Raw genomic sequence first — 21,595 nt, 5'->3', positions numbered from 1 at the left:
CTTAGTACTTTTTGAAAGAATAGTTTGTTGCTGTCAATTGTGGATACAAGCCAGCTCATAAAAAAATGTGTGGTAAGGTGACTCTCGTAAAATGATTGTAACTTGTAAGGCTGCGTGTACGCTAGCTTAAAAAAAAGTTGAGTAAAATTTTTTACTTACATATTATACAGTGAATGAATTAAAAATATAGAACAGCATAACTCTAAACACTTAAAAACAGTAGACTAAGTTACCATAGTTTAACCATCCATGAATAATATTTGCACGTTTAAAAATTTATACTACTTTTGTATATATACTTTTTATTTAAATGATAATATATTCTCTAATCTAAAAATGTACGTAGTATATAATAGTTCACGGAAATTTCTATAAATATAAATAGCAATTTTCTGATAGCCATCCGTATTTAGACTAATTTCTTTTGCCATCAAACCAACGTTGCTTTCTTCCTTAAAACGTACTAAAAATGGGTGGCACTGAATAATCGCTGTAGCAGCGAAGTCAAAAACAAGGGGCGAAAAGAAAGTAACGTACTTTATCTTTATCGTAGCCGATGCATGTGCAATTGGAGAAACAGAGGGAGGGGGGCATTCTATCGTGTTAATGAAGCTCACGTCAAGAACTACAAATGCCACGACTGTCACTTCTCAACCATATTACAAAAGAAAAACTTTACAACATCAAATTTGACAGTTTGGACAAGTATTTTATTAATGTTAAATAAGTTTAATCATTATTAAATTCATTAAATTTATGAGTATCAATATTGGTTAGATGCTTGTGACCAAATGCATGTTTTGTTTACAGTTTTTTTATATATAAAAAAAAAAGCAATTACCTTGTTAGTTTGTTTTCTAATAATGTAAAAGAAAGTTATTCTTTTAAGTAAACTAATCCAAACAAGTACCAAATCTTACTTTTTTGGATAAAGTAAAAGTTTAAACATTAGAAAAGAAAACTATTAGAAGTGCCTCCAAAACATAGACAATGTAGAAGAGATTAATCTCATCTCCACAATTGTTGTACCGATCCCTTAAACTCAATTGGAAAATGCTTAAGGTATTGACTAAGGAGTGAAAAATATGAAGTTTTTATTGAAAAATATTGTTAATATACTTTAACTACGATTTCTAATTATTATTATTTTTTTACAAATGACATCCATTAGAGACAATCTAACTCAAATTGGGTCGAATTACTGTAAAAAAAACAAAGTTATTCTTTATCTTCAATTTCATACACATGCTAACAAGACAAGCTCTAATGAATAAGGTACACTGCGTCCAGATTCACATTCTTCCTAATTAAGTTAAATTTCAGCACAAAATAAAACTACCAAGCCTTCAAGCTAAAGCTTGCAAGTCCTCGACAACTTTTGTACAACAGTTTGTTTCATACTTACTGCCTTACTCATCTCTGAACTTTTTAATCATATCTAAGAGGGTGTAAGTGTAACTAACCTTTTAAGTGCCGCTGCAAATTGCCACGTGTACAGTATGTAAATTTTAATACAAACTACTATATGTACCAGATATGCAGGGCAGAAACTTGAAATGTCAATGGTAAATTTATTCAGATCTATCCCTTCAAATTTGAGCTTGCGCGTTGAAGGTAGATTATACTAGTCTGATTAATAATATCTTAAAAACAAACATATACTGAAGACTTGTGCAAACAGCAAGAAACGATTACTTCATGATCTAAAGGGATCTCGTAAGCTCGTGGAAGTCAACCAATGTCCAAGGTTAGTTTTACACACTAGACAAATCGACAAATTATGTTTCACATACATCTATCTAAACTCCATAGCTTCTCAACATATCAAAAGAAACAAAAAAATTACTAAACGGTCAGCATTCATATACTCTACCTATGATCTTAACAGATATATTAAATGTAAATCATACATTACAGGACCTATGTATTGCATAGCAATTGAAGATATCCTTGACCGTTAATAACATTTCTATTAGTTACCCATATCTAACGAATGAAATTGGATCAGGATCCTCCTCATTTTATATCAGCAACCTTGACCATTTTATATTTGGACTAGCAGATAAGAACAGGTACTCCCTTATTTCCACTATGCAGTTTCAAACAAATTATTGCAAAGCTCATATAAATGATAACTGATAAGTAATAGTATGTTTAAAGCACAACTAGTAAAGAGTATTTCTGAATAATTTACCAAATCTGAATGCAAGATGATTCTCAAAAAACATTTCGTATGAAAGATCAGCATCTTCATCTTTAAAAAATTAGCGAAATAATCTAAGCGAATTGAAACTCCTTTAGCTACCTTACAACACCACTGCACCCAGGCATTCTCTCCATTATCTGATTCTGCATGACTCTTCTAACTATTGATACATCCTCCCACCTTCCTGCATCTGCGTATATGTTTGATAGGATAACTTTACCACCACCATGCGATGGTGCCAACCCTGCCAAACCCTCTGCAGTCCTCTCTCCTATATTGACATTTCCATGAGTTCTACATGCTGCTGATAAAGTTCCCCATATCACAAAGTCAGCCTTCATTGGCATGTTCCTAATCATTTCCTCAGCTTCTTCTAATAGCCCAGCTCTGCCCAAAAGATCAACCATACAACCATAATGCTTGATATCTGGTTTGACATTATATGCACTCTATATGATTCTAAATATTCTTTGCCCAGGCTCCACCAACCCAGCATGGCAACAAGCACTAAGGACTCCTATAAATGTAGTTGGATTGGGTTTAATATTATACCTCTGCATATCAGAGAAAACCTCTAGGCACATACTTGCATGTCCATGCGAGGCTAACGCACATATAATTTCATCGCTGCCAATTTGTTGGAAGGATACGAAGACTTTCAAATCTCTACATGATGTCACTAGCAATTTTAAGCCAATAGCACTGAGGTTCACAAAATCAAAGAATTCCCTGCTGCAACTACAACCAGAATCTTATCTAATTGTCACTGTGAGCACCTTTTAAGACTATGATCAATTGTCTTAAATGTAAGGAACAAAAGAAATTATGTGTCTATTGTCTAACCTGCTGCCCTTTTCCAGAAACATGGCAAAGTCTGCTTGGGGATTCTAGATGGCACTGAAATTGGACTAGGAAATACTAATATAATTGGAGGTGAGAAAAATTTCAGATACCAATAAAACATGAGGAAATCTTTTTTTTTTCTTTTTTAATTTGATAATTTGATTGTAATACATTTTATTTTGCTCTTGACAGATATCTCTTTTCAAGATAAGTTAGTGATTTATGACAACGAGAAACATCAGATTGGATGGGCCTCTGCCAATTGTGATAGATCTTCTCTAATGTAATTTTTTTTTAGTTGAGTTGACATAGCCGATAGGGCTTTCTCATAAGGAAATCCTAGCTAACTGGCGCCCTGCAACTTATGATATTATAGATTGTGAATGAGTTGTTAGGCAAGGAATGTTAGGATGTAAAATGGTTGGGATAGCATATATAATCCCAGTTGTTAGGCAAGAAAAAGATGAATGAATATACACAATAGTATGGCTATGCATATTCATAAGATAGGTTGTGAAAAAATGTGACGAAAAACTAAAATGAAACAAATCAAAATAAAAAATGCGTTTGAAATAAATTTTAAATCTAATTTTAAAATATAATATAATCAAATTTAAATTAAATTTAAAACACTTCTAATTTCTAATATTCATGATTCCTCATAATCATATTTTTAGACTTGAAAAGAAAACTCCTTCAACTAAATGCATTTTGTAAATAAAGTTCACTTACGGCCAAATTTGATTTTGCTATAACTAGACCCTACTGGATAGAAATATTTTTTTTAGGGAAGATGAATATTTTCATTTTTTAACCAAGTACCTCATCTTTTAGTTTCAGTCTATTATCTATGGTTAGTCGCCTTCGTTAAGTGATAACGTGACATATAGATCTCATTGTCACGTAATCACCTTCAATACGTGGCAATGATGTATCAGTGATGACGTGACACTCCATCTGTTACTTCATCACTTAACGGAATGAGAGATTAACGACAAATAACAAGTTAAAACAAAAATTCTTCATGTAGTTATTTGACAAAATAAATTTTTAGGTAGTAATCTAAAAATAGTTTATTTTTTCAGGTATGAACGCCAATTTGAAAAATAATTTTTTAGTTAACAAACGATAAGGAGGAGTTTTATCAAAATAAATAATTTAATTTTAGATAAAATGATAAATGATAAATTTTATTATTTTATTGAAAATAAAAATAAAAATGATAATATTAAATTTAAGTTATATTTAAAAGTAAATCTTATAAGTAAATAAGAAAAAATCGTTTCTGAAATACTTTTATTTGATCAAATATTTGTAAACTTGTGGAAAAAAACTAAAAATAAATTAAAATAAATTGATGAACATATATGTAATTTAATTTTATATAGACTTAAGAAAATTTATTCTATTTATTTTTGTTAAGATAATTTCTCATTCAAAATAAGAAATACATTAAATTAATAAGATATTTTTATTGGTAAGAATAAAAAAAACACTATTTGAAATTTACAATAACTTTCTTGTCAATTTATCATGTTTAATCAACTAAACTAGATTAATAAAATAGTATTAAAGGTAAAATAAAAGAATTAAGATGCGTAGATTTAATAGCTAAACAAAGCTAAAAGAGAACAAGATCAAATGCTAAGATAGATATTTTGGGTCGAGAGAATAGTAAAGGAAAGAGTGGAAGACATGACATGTTACATATGTACATTGATCATAGACCGTAAAACACTAATTATATATGATTTAAATAAGTTTTTCATACTTGAAAAATAAGTCGCTTTCATATTAATACCTAAAAATCCTTTTTTTGTCAAATATTTACCAAAATAAATTTTCACTTTTATTTTATTATCTGTCGTTAATCGTCTGTCACACCATCGCACCCATTGACACGTCATTGTCATTCCATTGAAGGTGATGATATGACAATGAGGTTTCTGTGATAAGGTGATGATGTGCTACTCCACCTATCACGTCATTACTTAAAAAAATGATTAACGATTTTAAAATTTCTGAACAAAAGTTTCTAAAGATTTTAAAATAAATTCTTACCCACTAAAATAATCATTAAGACTCTATTAATTCTTATTAATATTATAAAATTATATTAAAAAATTAGATAAATTATAGTAGAATTTTAAATGATAAATTACACAATAAATTAGTTTTTATACTTAAATAAATAATATATTCAATTATAATATAAAATAATACATCATCATCTATAATAAATTTATTAATTTTTATAATACTTAAAGTGTAATATCAACACTTATTTCATACTAGTTAATAGTTTAAAAACTTACAATTACATTATTATTTTTTAAGAGTGTGTTGTTAGTATTTTTTATAAAAGAAAAAAAAACTCATTAAAGACATAATTGTTAGCGTTTATTTAAAAATTTAATAAAATTTTAAAACTTATAAAACAATTAAAACCTTCTCTTTTTTTCTTTTTTGTTTAAGATATTAGTATTACTTTTTCTTGCTGAAGGTTTTTTTTTTTTTCTGAAGGAAGATTTTAGTATTCAAACATTACATTAAACATCTATTTAATTCATTATAGAATGCATATATCAACTAACATAGAGTCTTCTTAATTAATAGTTTTGATTTCAAATCTTGAATATATTATACAGTTATGTTATATATTCAGAAGAAAAAAATAATCCATTTAATTCAGTTTGAATTGTACAAGCCTATTATAAGCGAAGATTTTCTCTTTATCGAAATTTATCACCCTATGTTCTTTACATATGTCAGCCAAATTTTACTTATTCATCAATAACGGAAAAGGTTTGTCCATTTATTTAATGTTTGTTATGGATAAATTAATAAAGAAAAATGCAAACAATACTCTCTATAACCTCTACTCCTAACACACTTTTTTCAGTTAAAATCCATGTAAATTTCACGAATTTAAAAATGAGACCCGGCATACATTTCACTCAATTGGAGAAATAGCCGAGTTGGTAAGTAAAAACACGGATTCTTGCATGATAGAGGGTCCACATACGGTAATGAAACACAGAGGGTCCACATTTGTTTCCTGCAATTCCACTATCAAATCCAGCACCTCCCATTTTATTTTAGAAAGTCCATTCCGAGATGAACATTCTCAAATCCAATCACCTCCCATTTTGTTTCAGAAAGTCCATTCCGAAATGAACATTCTCAAATCCAATAGGAGATGCAGAATACTAATAACGGAGTGCATGATTCAAATGCCTAAAAATCTACATTGGGTACAATCACGTTATTCACACCATGAATTAGTCCATCCATGATCCATGACTTAAACGACCATTTCAATCCATAATGTATAGTATTTTCTAAGGGCTTAGGTGAAATGATTTAAGAGAAAATGAAGTCAGCAATTTTAGGACATCTATAATAAATGAAATGGCTCGATGACGAATCACATATTTATTGCAGTTAATTCTGTACGATCCTTCCAAAGTTTATAGACTACTAGATAATGCAGATATATGAGGAAGGATTTTTTAGACCTGATTGCTATTTTTCTTTCTTAAAAAATGGTTCTGATCAGAAGTTTTGCAGTAAATGATGAGAATGAGAATGAGAACGAGATGCCAGCGGGGGAAACATGACAGTCAATCAACGATGATCTCCTCCTCCATTAAGAGTCGCACTGGGTGGGGTCCTGCTCAAATCATTAAAACCAGATGTTCAGGTTTACCATTCAAAAGTTTACTCAAGTCCATCAAATAAAACTTCAAGTGTACAACAAGTGCAACAAATTCCACTGGGTAACATTTGGCCCAACTTTTTCTTAACCCCTTAAATGCAGAAATTCCCGTAATTGGCTTTCTTGGAAGCTCTGTTGTTTAGCTTTTTCTTCATTATAAAGGGTACTTTTATATTCTAGAGTTCTTTAAAGTACTTTTCTTTTTAAGTACCTTAGTGGATAAAACAGGAAAGGTTATGACAGAAAAGAATATCACTACGACAATTCCAGAGAATAATTTACCAACAAAGTTCAGAGTCAAATGCACTGTGAGAAAACAATTTGAGATAAACTACATGGGACGGGATGATAGTCAGTTACATAAGCACAACAGGTTGAAAATTGGAATTTATATATGCTTTTACAGATTTATAAAACACTGATAATTGAACATGGGAAACACAGTTAAGGCTTCGTGCTTTTGTACCAAAGTATCTGGCGTCACCAACAATTCTTATTAGTGAAAAGATAAAAAGATTCAAAATTGTAAGAATCACATCAAATTTCTGAAAAAAGTTGTTCACGGTTGAGGTTACTACATTTACAACTGGGGAGGTAATAGTGGCAAAGAGATCAGAGTAGCATTTCATAGATGGGTCAAAGCCTCCACTTCTTCCATGGGAAATGGAAAATAGCTCTGTATGACATCCACCTATGCAATGTACAATCTATATATATATATATATATATATATATATATATATATATATATATATATATATATATATATATATATATATATATATATGTATGTATATAGCTATAAAGCTAAGTTGGGCATCACAAACAGAGCAAAGTAGTTTTATTATCCTTGACATTTAAAGCAGTGCTAAAGTAGATATCTCCTTGGACCAGTCAAGGTCATCAAAGATAGAATTGTAAGATCAAATTGACAGATATAAGATCCTAACCTTTTGAACATAAATGTATAAATAATAATAGGACTCATAAAATCACCATAAAATCATCAAAAAATTCTAAAAGGTTATAGCAAAACACACAATAAGTTAATATTATGTAGCATATAATCATACCTAGGAGTTGGAGCACACTTAAAAAAAAATAGAATTTTGTAATTACCACAGACAAAGGCATAGTTTCTGTAAAATGAGCTATAACTAGGTTGAAATCTTTTGTGGCAAATTTGGTCTAGTTAAAACATCCTGATTGGATTTTCTTTTGATATAGATATTGAGTCCACATAACTCAAGCCCATTTATACCACCGCAAGAAACTCAATCATTCTGCGTATTTTAAAAACTTAACACTAAAAACAGATTTGCCTCTTCCTATTGTGCATATCCAGAATCCAGAATAAAAATATTCCAAGCTTTAGTAAAGGCAATCACAGACCCAGACCAGACAGGGACACAGATCAGGGATAACTAACAAATGATGCCGTTATCTCCCCAAAAATAAATATCACAAATAAAGTGACAATCAATCTCAAAATGCATTGTTTGCTCGTGAAAAAGGGGATTGAAGCAACGTACAAGGTTGCTTGTTTATTACAAATGAGACTCGTGGGGCCTACCTAACAAAATTGTAACTCTTGGAGAAGTTGCTTCAAACATGTGAGTTCACATGTGATAATGGTCATAGCTCGATACTCTATCTTTGCACTAGACCTAACAACAATGTTATGCTTTTACTCTTACAGGAAATAAGATTACCTCCAATTAGAACAAAATAAACAGAAGTAGATAGTCTATTAGTTGGACGACTGGCCCAATCTACATTTGTGTAAGCAACAACAACAAAATGACCTCTATCAGCATATACGAAAACTCTTTCAAGGGATCCCTTAATATATATCTCAAAATTCTACCCACAACATCCCAATGACTATCATAAGGGGAATTAAGAAACAGAATAACAACACTTACAACAAACAAAATATCAGGCCTCATCATGGTTAGGTAATTCAACTTCCCAATCAACCTCCAATATCTCCCAGTAAAAGATTAACACTCGGGTAAATAGAAGGGTCAATTGGCTTACAATCCAACATACCAGTCTCATCCAAAATATCCATTTCCTTTGAGATATAGCAATGCTTGCCTTTGACTGAGCTACCTTAATTCGAAGAAAATACTACAACCATCCTAGATACTTTGTTAAAAATGACAAACTAAGTGGTGTTTGAAGTCTTCAATAATGTCAACATAAACAACTAAATAAATACATTGGTTAGATGAACATTGTGATTTGTAGAACACAAAGTTGTCTACTTCACTATGAGCCATACCAAACTCCAAATAACTATACTAAATCTCCCTCCCAAACCAAGCATAGAGTAACAACAATTGTATGTATGGCCTATATGCTTACAATATGAGTGTCGAAGATGTTCCCTATCACATCCTCCTCGACCACCATGACCAAGTCCTTCAAAACCATGGCTTGTGAAGAAAGAAACTAAAGTTAAAGATTCGGCACCTATCTATGAACCAATTCCCGGTGTTGCCTCTAGAGCAGGAACTCCAATTAGACAATCAATAAGATCCTCTGCCAAACTGAATACTAGAGACTGTCAAGATTTGGTTAGGCAGCGTGTGGTGAGGATGTCACACAAACCTGAGTGTTATTTTGGACACCCAATAACCACACAGAACTGTCAAGGACGGCAGCGGCCGAAAAACCAGAAGGTGGATTGAACAAGAGAAAACTTTCCTGGGAATGGGAGTTAGTCTCCCAGCCCTAATATATATAGAAAGAATCTGTACAAAGGGTTTCTCATAATTAGGGAAAGAATATTACAAGGTCGACAAAGCATTCAGCTTAATTGGCCCAATTCTGTACAACAAATAAAATGAAACAATTACAATGAGGTCAATCAAATATTCCAGTGCAATTTCATCCTACATCTAATCCTCTATAGTGAATTCTAAGAACTCACACGGATCTTTTACTTAAATAAAACCCTCCATAAGGCAAAACAAATATCCACAAACTGGAAAATCAAGCACTCGAAGAATTCATTACTTCAACAAACAATCGATTTAAAAACTTTAATTATAAGTATGTATGTATGAATAACTTAAAAGAAAAATCAGAAATGGCAAAATGACAGAAAACACCATCAGGAACTCAAACTCGCCCGTAATAACAGATCTGAAACTCGATTGAAAAAAAATCATAAGAAGAGAAACAAAGAAAATCACCTCTTATGGCGTTTGCCCTTTTTGGGACCGGAGGCCTCGAGTTTGGCGACGGGGCAGCCACAGGGCGCCCGGAAGAGCAAAAGCGCACGGCCGTTAGGGGGAGCCATCTTCCTGAGCTCGGACCTGAGGCAGTCGTAATCGGGGTTGGCCTCAGTGCCGCCCTTCCAGGGGAGCTTATCGATTTCGGCGGAGGAGGAGCCGAAGCGCTGAATCTGCAAATCGAACTCCATGGCCTTCTTGAGGCCCTTGCATCCCTGGCGCTGGCAGCGGCGGGATCGGGAGCCGCAGAAGAAGGCGGCGAGGGAGAGGGAGAAGAAGAGGAGGAAGGGGAGGAGGTAGGAGAGGGGGAGGGAGGGGAGGAGGAGGGAGAGGGAGTTGAAGATGTAGCAGAGGTAGGAGGAGAGGAGGAAGGCGCCGGAGAAGAGGACCAGGAGGAGGATTAGAAGGTCTAAGGTGGCCGAGGGAGAGTGCTTGCAGTTGCACACGTTGTTATTAGTGTTGTTGCACTGAACCATCATCCCTCTGCTCATGCTCATGCTCATATGCCACCTCCTCCTCTTGCATTGCACCATCTTCGTCTTTACCTTCCCCCTATACATTCTCAACCCCTCTAATTATTATTATTAATATATGTACTAAACCTTAAACTAACTCAAATTAAATAAGGGTTTTAAATTCATATTTTAAAATACAAACGTTGAATGATTTAATTATAAAATACTACTTTTTCCCGTCCCCTCTCTGATTATAATATTTTTTCAATTAATTCACCTACTTGACAAAAAATTAATTTAGTTCATCGTATTAAATTAAATATGTGAATTATTTATACTATTATTTTAAAATTATTATTTTTTATTCCTATATTCATTTAATTATTTATAATTAATGTTTAAAAAAATTAATTAAATAAGAATATGCAGAAAAAAGTAATTAATAAATTTAGAAATTAATAAAAAATATTATAAAGAAAACAAATAAATTTTTAGAAATAATCTTATTATTACTATTAGGGATGTTTGGACTAATCATCAAATTTTTTAAATTTTTTTATTCAATCATAAATTATTACTACACCGTCATCCTAACATAAGTGTTACATTTGATTTTTTAATGTACCATTAATTTATTTTTTTATCAATATTTCTAATAAATATTATTTTATTTTTTTAATCTAATATTAATAAGATTAATTTTATAAAATTATTATTTTTTTACCTATTTATTAATTTTTCTTGATATTTATAAAATAACTTGGAAACACACTTATTTTTTATACTGAGGAAGTAATATACAAAAGAAGTTTTAAATGTGAGTAAATCATGAATAAAAAATTAGCCTCACATTCACTTCAAAGGAGCAAAGCTTCTAAAAATATCTCCCGGATTTATAACATCCTAATAAAATACACTTTAAAGATTGTAAAAATTGCTTTCAACTAATTAACGATATCTTTTATTAATAATATATTGAAATTAAATTACTATGTTGATTTTACTTAACTATTGTGTTAAGTTCGAATACTAAGTACATAATTATGTTTTTTCTTCTTCTTCTTTTCTGAATAGTACATAATTATGTTAAATATGTTTGAATAGGATTACTTACATGAAAGATACACATGTAATCTGTATGAAAAACATACTGTATATCAAAACTTAAAAAGAGAAGCGTATGATATGAGATCACATTCAATGAAATGTTTTATTTTAAAGTTATGGACCAACATAAATAGAAGTTATAAAAATTTAAACTTAACGTGTACTTGTACTCCTCCCTTGAATGTGAGTATAAGATCACCTCCATTGAATGTTTTTAACGAGGATCTTTTAAGAAATATTTATATTTTGTCAAGAGCCTTCATAAAGAGGGTAACAGTGGGTCTTCTCACGAGTTTTAATAACAATTTATTGTGGTATTTATGTGAAATAAATTCAGCATTTTTTTTAAAAGTTGGTTCTTTCCGTCCATTCTGTGATTTGTTGAGCTCTGTGACAAAGTCTTCTTCATCATCCTCGCATTTTAATTAAAAAATATTTAACAGAAAATGCATAAGAATACATTAATATTTTTATATCTTTTCGGTATGGAAGAAAAATTATATTTTTTATAACTTTAATATATTTTTAATCCCTTAAATTAGAGTCATAATTTTTTTAGTTTTCAAATTAAAATTTGTTTTTTCAGTCCCTCAAACTTGAAAAATATTTTCTTTAGTCCCTCTCCGTATATGCAAATGCAAAGAGTGAATGTCAACCAGAGAATAATAAATTCATAATTTATGGTAGCTTGTGACCACCAAAATTTGATTTTGTAATTTAAAAATAAAATTCTAATAATCAAAAGCTATCAAATTTAATATTCTCCATTTGACTCGTAAACGAAGATGGCCAATTTTTTTTACAAATCTGAAATAAACTGTTTGGCAAAATTAATTTTGGTCAAAATTAGTTTGAAGTAATATAATTTTAAATTTAGATATTTTTATTATAAAAGTAATTTAGTCAGAAAATTCGGTATAAATCTTTTAATCCAATGAAAAATTACTCCTACAACTTAAAATCAATCATGACTGCAAAATGAATTCTTTAATGAAAAATTAAACATGTAAAGTTTTACCTAAAGTCACGTCAGTTGATGTTTTGTCGTGATTTTAGAAAATTTAAAGTGAAATCAAACACACACAAAGTCTAACTCACATATGTCCTCATGATAAAAAGCAAATATTTTTACATGAAAATAAAATAAAAGCAATCTATACAAATATGAGCTAAGATGGAAAGTACATAATCTTATTATATCCAACCAGATGTTATGGTTATATTGGACAAAAGTAGTTGAAAATTAAAAAGATAGCAAAAATCATAAGTATTAGATAAAATTATTTGTTGGAATAATTGAAAATGTAAAATTACATAAATTGACATGTTTAAGTAATGTTTTTATAGATAAATTTTAATATGATTTTCTTGATAAAAAATATATTTTATAGTATTTATAATTTTATATTAAATTAATTTTAAACAGTTATAGTTTTTTATTTATAAAATATCTAAAAAATATTATAAAAAACTACATAAACTTATTATATATCACTATTGATATCATATATTCATATATAATAAAAAGGTGAAAAATGATATAACCCTATCATATGAAAAAAAGTTAAAAATAATAAATTTTTATCTTAAATAGAAATTTTTTAAAAGAAAATTTAATATATATTCAAAGACCAATAGAGAATAAATATAAAAATTTAAAAGTTAGAATCTAACATTTCAAAAAATATTACTTCAAGTGATGTCTAAAAAAATGATAGAAACTATTAAAAATATTTTATTTATCAAACACTCAAATAATTATAAAAAAACACACTTTATATGTGATTTGTGTCTATAAAGCATTAACATTTTCAAGATCGATTAAGGATATGTTTAAGTATACATTTCAGTAGTATATTGAATAGAAATTTCGTACGTTCCAATGCAAAAACATAGAAGGAAGGAGAGTTTTGGATTGGCGTTACGTTGAATGAAACGGATTGACAAATTTGATTCAGTCAAATGTTTGAAAAATTGTTCTCCAATCTTTGTACGTACGTTGAGTTTCAAATATACAGAAGAATTGATTCCGTGAATGTACATTCAACACCTTGCAAAGAGAGACCCAAGCATGCTAATGCACGTTAAACCCAATCTTTTTACCAAGCTTATTTAAAAGACCAATAGAGAATAAATATAAAAAATTAAAAGTTAGAATCTAACATTTCAAAAAATATTACTTTACGACTAAAAAAATGATAGAAACTATTAAAAATATTTTATTTATCAAACACTCAAATAAACTTTTCATCTAATAAAAAAAAAAGTTAAAAATTAAACGCAGCTTAGAATTAGTTTACACATCTTGCAAGATTAGGATCACTCACAGTTCAAAATAAATCTTAAAATTTATTTTAAATTCGTATTGTGAAGAAAGAAAAAATGTTTAAAAATCTATAACACTTACTAAAGAAAGTAAAAATATTTAAAAACCTTTAACACCTACAGTTTCCGGCAAATTAACTACAAAAAAGTGGTTAACTCTCTCTTCTTCGCATAAGGGATGGGTCTAACATGCTTAAGTAGTTAAGTACAGGCCTTCTGTATTTCTATTATAGGTGTGTTGGTGATTGCTAATAGGTTAATGAGGATTTCAACTCCTTTGCTTTTTCTACCAGTAAGTTGTAACTGTACGAGTATGGATTGAAGACGAGTTTTTGTTTATTATGGTTTCTTTTCTTTCTCTTTTTTTATTTTGAGTATTATGGGAGTTGACTATAGATCTTAGTGATTGATTGTTTTCCATGCTTGGTAAGGAATGACAGGTAGTTGAGACATTTATTCATGATGATTCTTGACTATGATGGGAGGAGGTTCAAAGTGACAGTGATATAAATATTTGTGATGAAGAGCGTGTTATGTCCGTTTGTTGCAAGTTTCAAATATAGTATTCAGCGACGGGTTTTGTGAATTTCATGTGTGAATGAATGGTTTTTGATTTGGTATGCGCGGTGGTTATAAATGCAAAGGCACATGAGATCAGGATTCAGGTAGATGGAGCAATGCTACTAAAGTTTGGCGAGCTGAAAGCTCTAATAGGAATGTTCTAAGATCGTGATTGTGATTGTGATTATTTGGCTTTGTTTGTGACATAGTTTTTGAATCTAGACAGACCATTCATGTGTCAAAAGTGAGTGCCGAATTAGCCATTTAAACGTTTCAGCTTGACCAAATGTCTAATGAATGTCAAGAACCAAGATACCCATTTCATTTTCATTGAATATTAATGTGTCGGGGGCATTCTTAGTTTGGTTAGATTTATTTGAATAGAAACATTTCCATTGTTCAAAGAAAAAAAATGCATGACATTTACTGGTGATGCCACGATTCTTTTTGTCTTGATGATGGTTTTTTTGCCATTGACAACCAACTATGGCATTTCAAACTTTGGTCAGGATTTATTTATATTATGCACCTAAAAGGAAGTTCCAGTCGTCGACATTTTTAAGTGGATATATTACTGACATTTTGGTGAGGATCACGAAGAGGCAAGTAAACCGAACATAACATAGTGGACTTTAATTTAAATCCACGGAATCCTGCCATCAACCACACGTTCCTTTATCTAATTGTTTACTATTTTAGAAGACCATGCGTTCCTTTAGATTCAGCATTGTGTATAATTAAATAATAAGATAAACTTTTAAAAATGCAATAACATGTGCAGTTAAATTATAAGAAATAAATCTTATATGGTTATTTATTAAAATTTGATGTTAATTATATTGGTGTAAAAAAAGTTATCAAACAGCAAAACTATGGTCAGTTGACTATTAATTTATTCAGCCCATTTAGTATTATTATGTACTTATAGTAGATATAAAATGCATTACATTACATCTCACATGAAGTGGTGAATCTATACATATATCATGTATTGCAAGCAACACACAAGATTCCAAGATGTAGACATTGAAGGTCATAACTTACAATACCAAAACACCAACAACGAGAATGTCATAGAGTATAGTAATCTAGCGATGAGAGAGTCAAACAAATTCACGATCAGGGAATAGCAAAGGAGCCAATAGACTCCAGATATACAACCCAGCAGTGACCCACTCAGTGCCGATTCGAACCCAGACTGAGGTCCAACCAACATCTATGAGATCTGAGCTCTCAGATGTGCTGGTCCATCCAGAAAGAAGCATGGCTGAATACATGCTAGCCAGGGCAAATATTAGGTGGAAGAATGAATACGAGTAGCTAACAGGGCGTGCTTCCTTTTCCTCCTTCTTTGCCTTTCCTTCTTCTGCTTCTTCAAGAAGAGGTTTGCTCCCACCTGAAATATGTTGTAACATGCAAATTGAGACATCAGGACTTCCAAAATTTTTATCGACTCAATTTCTCGCTAGGGTTTATTATAAAAAAAAAAAACTTGAATCAAATCCACAATTCAGAATAACAGCATATCATAAGATAAGAGATCATAAAGGATTCCAAACATCTTTTATTACCCAATCTAGGTGAAGATGGTGGAGATAAGAATGTGGTTGAAGATCCAGCCCGAAGAGCAGAATACAGCACCGATAGCACTGTTGTTAGCATGCCAAGAACGAGTGTGCCTGTGCTGACCGCTCTGGACTTGTTGAGACCATTGCACTCATAGTCATGAGGTTCGCTAGAAAGCCCTGTGTAGCACACATAAGCACAGTAAAGAGAAACCACAGCCGCAGGCAACAAGCTCCCATTCACCTGTTTTTGCACACCAATTATTATTTATTTGTTCACTAATAAAACTAAATTAATACACAAGTCCACATGGACAAAACCAAGTACCACACTTTCTTTACAAACCTATCAAATATAATTCCCAAGGAACCAAATAAAATTGAGAAATAGAAGGGCATTATTCAAAGTAATTTGCTGACCTCATTTCTAATTTTTGTCTACACTCTACAATATGGTGTAACAAGTTATGCTAATAAACAATTCTTAGGTGGCACAATGTACTCCAATAAATGAATATGTTAACAAGGTATTACCTGCTGGTAATATCCCTGACCAAAACTGATGATGTCTGTAATTTTCCAATTTTACGTAAACAGCATACCAAAATACCAAAAATCCAGAGAATTTCATTTGAAAGGAAAAAAGAGGGGGGGGGGGGGGGAAATTGAATTTTAACCTTGTAAATTGTAATCATTCCTACAAATGTTGCTAGGAAGGAGGCAGGTATTAGAGCTACTCTGGGTTAAGGATTAATTAGTTTGATACATATCAAGATAGTAAGCACAAAACCACAGAAACATCTAAATATGACATGAGTCCATAAAAGAGAAAGATATGAGGCATTCATTAAAAGAATTATCTTTTGGGTGATGTTTCTTTCAACATTAAGCTACATCTTCCACTTTTTTTTTTTGGTAACTTCATCTTCCACTTTTTACCACTGCATCATTGCTATATGTAGATTTTTGTTAATTGTCATTTCACAACTCATTCAGAAAATTAATAATTTTCCTATACTAAGAGAAATCATGTGTCCCACTGCCAAACTTAAGCTTGAGATATGAAAACCAGTAAACTGGGAGAAAGCCACAGGCATCTTCTGCATTGTCAAAGAAGCCACCAAAAGGCTTACAGGATTTTAGGACTTTATTAACCATACAAAACAATATATTATTGGAAGTTGCAGAGCCCTCAGATGTTCTCTCATCACCTAGCAATCCATATAGCACAAGAGCATTGAATATAATAGAGTTTCAATTACTTACAAGTTTTTCTAGTCCTTACCTGAGGGTGTAAGGCAATAATTGCAAACACAAAAGCAAGAATCATGGTCATGACAAGGAAGAAGATATTGAGGCTACAATCATATCCGGAAGGGTTGAACCAAATGAAAAGGATTCCTGACACTGTAAATGCTGCAATGTAGCATCCGACTGATACAGCAAGTAAAGCAATATACCTAAACAACTACAATTATTAGAACAACAATGGAAAAATAGAAATCATAGGGGGGGGGGGGGGGGATTCAGCATACCATTTTTGTTCATCTTTCTCAACCCACGCATCATTCCAAGTGTGAGTAAAGTCAAGTAAAATTATCACTTGAATCAATAAAAACAAGCCAGCCCCAATTTTTGCTATGAATCCTGTAAATATTACAGATATGCACATGTCAATTTTAAAATTAAGGTTTAATTTCCATTGGGAATTTTTTTTTCTTAAAAAGAGAATTCATTCAAAAATCATACCTCCCATACAGTTCTATATTGGTACGGTATGCAATTAGACAGCAATATATACCAAACTAACAAGATGAAAAAATTTAACACAAAGACTCCTTTTGATATATTAACCTTTGATATCATACTTCCAATAGTAAAACCAGAAAAGGACATTTGTTTGTTGCTATAAGAAGTCCCACATTGGCCGCAAATATGGCCAAAATACTAGTTATAATCCTTGGGCAATCCTCCCCTCTTGAGCTAGCTTTGGGGGTTGAGTTAGACTCAATCCATTTTTATGTAATATCAGAGTCTGTACAGTCTTGATGTTGAACACCTGCCCAAGTCCAGTCTTAGGCATAAGGGCAAACAGGGTTTTAAATAGCATGCTATAGCACCACTATAGTGGCATAGTGGCCCCTGCCCAATACAGGGGTTTCTGTAGCAGAGTGGTTTAGTTTAGCAGCCATAGCGGGCTGAATAATGGCCGTAGCAGCAATATAGCTGCACTATGTGTTGATTCCAAAAAGGTCCTCTAAACAAATAAGTTAGGGCTTTTTTGGGATTTCAATTTCCAAAAATGAAATCTACAGCTGTAATACTAGTGAAAATTTTAAAGATGATTTGGATTTAAAGATGATGATTGATGATTCCTATCTAGGAAACTTGTATTTGACTTCTGTTGGTATTTACTTGTATGTTTTAAGATACCTATGACTTTTTATTATTAATTATGAATGTCGTTAGTTTTGAGTAATTTTTATCATTTTTGAGAATTTATAAGTATATATCATCACAATCAGCAGCATCATCATCATCATTATTATTTTTATTATTATTATACATTATATAAACTATAAAAAATTTCAAAACAGCACTATCCTGCCATAGCATTTTTGGAGCCAGCTGCTATCGAGACTCAAAACTATGGGGGCAAGGTGTTAAGATGTCTCACATTAGTTAGAAACATGGCCAAAATACTCTTATAAAAGAATTTGGCCAATCTTCCTCCCTTGAACTAGCCTTTAGGACTGAGTTAAACCCATTTCTAATAATTGCAATGGAAATCTTATTCTAAGCTAAGCTGTTCATGAGTGCTTCTTCTCCAAATCCAGAGTCTACAATATATAAGGAGCAAAAGAACAAATCTCTGACCCGAAAGAAAATGAATTTGATTTAGATGTAATATTGATGTAAAAGGAGCAAGCCTATAAAAAAATGAATGAAAGTGATTCAATGAATAGATAGAGTCAATGGTACGACAGACAGCACTGCCTACACGTGAATTAGCTTCCGAGGTCGAGCAGTTTCGTATTTGCACCCAATGATATGTTGCTACGTAATGTAATGAATTTGATATATCATGTCGTTGTTAACATAGTTAGACATTAAATGAGTTATCAACATTGGTTGATAGGGTAAAAGAGTTTTACATTGACAATGCATCAAAATGAAAATATCAAACAAAAATTCTGATAGGTGTTGGGCAAGGCGGGGTACAAACATCTGAAATTCAATTTCAGAGTCATCAAATATATCCAGAAAACTACCTTTCAATGAAAAATACAATCTGCACGAACTTAATAATTCAAGAGTCGGACTGCATATTCAATCACCAATGCCACTAAGAATTGACAGCAAGAAAGTAAAGCCAAGAAAACATACCATATACTAATATTATGGCATCTGGAAGGAAGAATGCAAGGACCACAAGCAAAAGCCAGATCACAATTTTTGCAGTCCAACCACCATGATGCCATGAATCGCGTCTATCATTCTGGTCCTTCACACCAATCATAATAAGGGCTAAGATACCAAAGAACAAGAAATTTCCCAAGCTCACTCGAAGAACCGCTTGTGCTTGATACCATTCCGTTGTGTTGGTATCGGATGTGCCACCTATCCCTGTAGTTAAGAATTAATGCAATAACACATTAAAAAGGAAAATTTTTCAAATGCCTAGCACAGAAGAAGGTTTTCAAGGATGAAAAACATCAATTCATTCCACGAACAATGTACCATTTTTTTTGGGGTTCAAAACACCTTATCTATAACTATTATTCAATAATTCACTATATAAAGGTAATAACCCCAGTTGATGTCATTTTTCTTCTGAACATTTTTACCCTCGAGTATTATAAATCACTACAAAATTTTATTTAAACTTCCAACAGCAATTATATCTTTCAAAACAAATAACACCCAACTATATATGCGTGTGTGTGTAACTTCCAAATCCAGGCACAGAGTGCCTTTTTTGCACTAGTAAGAATAATTAAACAATCTCTTCTTAAGATATTATCCAAAGTTCAAAACCAAACATAGACTTAATAATATTTATCTACATTTTTCTATTAGACAAAAATTTCAACCTTTCTTCTAATAACTTGAATATACATCTAGACATGTGGTAAATGAGGCTGCCCCAGAAGTCAAATTCAGCATCACGGATGAATGCATTCAATTTCTGAAAGACTAGGGCATGAATGTGAAGCAATAGTAATCCAATTAATCCTACTTCACTCGTGATGAAAACAAATACCCCAATGGGAAATAAATTGGGAAATTGAAAACTTTAGAGAAAGAATGCAAAATACATGGGAATTTCTCCAAGAGGGGTGCTCCAACTTCTCTGAGGATCCACGAAACGACGAGAGAGACACCGAAGAGACCACAGTAACCGATTCTAGCGGATTTTTGGGAGATGCAAGATGCAGTGGAGGTGCAGAGACCACAGGTCAAAGACGCGCAGCAAGATAAACAGCAAGACATGATTATGATGATGGTTGATTGATGCAGATAATTCCTCTTCTTTACACTTTCTCTCTCCTTTCACCGTGTTGATCGAGTTAACAGGCACTGCTTCTGTGCATAGCTTGCTCGTGTCGTTTGACAACTTCCCTTCGTCGTTTAAGGAAACACTTGTCGCATTCTTATCCACTCCGAAACATTTCATTATTCCACAACAGAAATTGATATTCTCGCGATCAAATTTTTTATTTTTTTACTTTATCCTTTTACCCGCCTTTTTTTTATACAGTAAAAATGAAGGGGAGAGAGAAAAACTTTACGCCATGAAAAAATTAAACGTCAGGTAAAGATAGATAATGTAAAAAAATAAATTGAATAGATTTTATCCAGCTCTTTTTTCTAGTTTCGTTTCTTTTTTTTTTTTAAAAAAAAAGAGGGTCTTTTTTTTATCAAACACGTTTAGAATAAAAAAATTTCTAAGAAATTATTAGGGTCTTATTTTTTATAAAAGTAAAAAAAACGCATATTTTTAAAAAAAATTAATAAAAATTACTTTTGAAATTAACCTATATTTAAATGAAAAATAAATTAAAATCATTAAATATTTATAACTAAAAATAAATAGTATAATAATTAAAATAAATAACTTAATTTTAGAATGGAGACTTTTTTTTACAGTTTTAGAATAGAGATTTAAACAACTAGTTGTCGTTATAAATTAATCATTATAAAGTGGTCATTATTGAAATTATATATATATATATATATATATATATATATATATATATATATATATATATATATATAATATATAAAATCATGTCACTCGATTATGCAATATTTTCTAATTCGCTAGCCTTATCAAAAAATGTTAAATTGTTTACAATTGAATCATCCATCTAATGGATCTAAATCTTAGACAACTTTAACATACTACCTATAATAATAAATGAGGAACTTATTATGAACAACAATAAAGAAAAACGTACTAAAGTCCCATTAGGGGCAAATGCGTATTGTATACTTAATGAGAACTTTTATGAAAATCCAACATATATAAAGGCTCAATTCTGACTAAAGTTTGGAATGTTAAGGTATAT

At 31.3% G+C, this 21,595-nt stretch overlaps 2 protein-coding genes across 2 annotated transcripts; both read right to left on the bottom strand.

Annotated features, from left to right (window-relative positions):
• Positions 1-6,469: 6,469 nt before the first annotated feature.
• Positions 6,470-10,623, bottom strand: LOC100811329 (uncharacterized protein At5g19025). The gene is made up of 2 exons (XM_003542843.4): positions 9,971-10,623; positions 6,470-6,722 (listed from the first exon to the last, which is right to left on the bottom strand). Exons 1-2 carry the CDS (start codon positions 10,567-10,569, stop codon positions 6,677-6,679), a joined length of 645 nt encoding a protein of 214 aa, XP_003542891.2. The 5' UTR covers positions 10,570-10,623; the 3' UTR covers positions 6,470-6,676.
• A 4,762-nt stretch (positions 10,624-15,385) lies between these two features.
• On the bottom strand, positions 15,386-20,722 carry LOC100814002 (probable serine incorporator). Its single transcript, XM_041008255.1, has 6 exons — positions 20,342-20,722; positions 19,410-19,649; positions 17,558-17,669; positions 17,308-17,482; positions 16,029-16,266; positions 15,386-15,853 (listed from the first exon to the last, which is right to left on the bottom strand). The coding sequence occupies exons 1-6, from the start codon at positions 20,514-20,516 to the stop codon at positions 15,561-15,563; spliced, it is 1,233 nt and encodes a 410-aa protein (XP_040864189.1). The 5' UTR covers positions 20,517-20,722; the 3' UTR covers positions 15,386-15,560.
• Between the last annotated feature and the right edge of the window lie 873 nt (positions 20,723-21,595).

This window comes from Glycine max, chromosome 13 (assembly GCF_000004515.6).
Source record: "Glycine max cultivar Williams 82 chromosome 13, Glycine_max_v4.0, whole genome shotgun sequence".
NCBI classification, from domain to species: Eukaryota; Viridiplantae; Streptophyta; class Magnoliopsida; order Fabales; family Fabaceae; genus Glycine; species Glycine max.
The sequence above is the reverse complement of the archived record's forward strand: the minus strand, read 5'-3'. Positions and strand labels throughout refer to the sequence as shown.

What these genes read in the sequence shown, in the direction of transcription:
- LOC100811329 (XM_003542843.4), bottom strand. Translation starts at nt 10,569, where the DNA reads ATGTATAGGGGGAAGGTAAAGACGAAGATGGTGCAATGCAAGAGGAGG. An exon ending in AAGGGCAAACGCCATAAGAG is followed by an intron (nt 6,723 to 9,970) that starts GTGATTTTCTTT and finishes TGATTTGAGCAG; the next exon opens with GACCCCACCCAGTGCGACTC.
- LOC100814002 (XM_041008255.1), bottom strand. Translation starts at nt 20,516, where the DNA reads ATGTCTTGCTGTTTATCTTGCTGCGCGTCTTTGACCTGTGGTCTCTGC. An exon ending in CCTCTTGGAGAAATTCCCAT is followed by an intron (nt 19,650 to 20,341) that starts GTATTTTGCATT and finishes TCTTAACTACAG; the next exon opens with GGATAGGTGGCACATCCGAT. An exon ending in ACCATCTTCACCTAGATTGG is followed by an intron (nt 15,854 to 16,028) that starts GTAATAAAAGAT and finishes AACATATTTCAG; the next exon opens with GTGGGAGCAAACCTCTTCTT.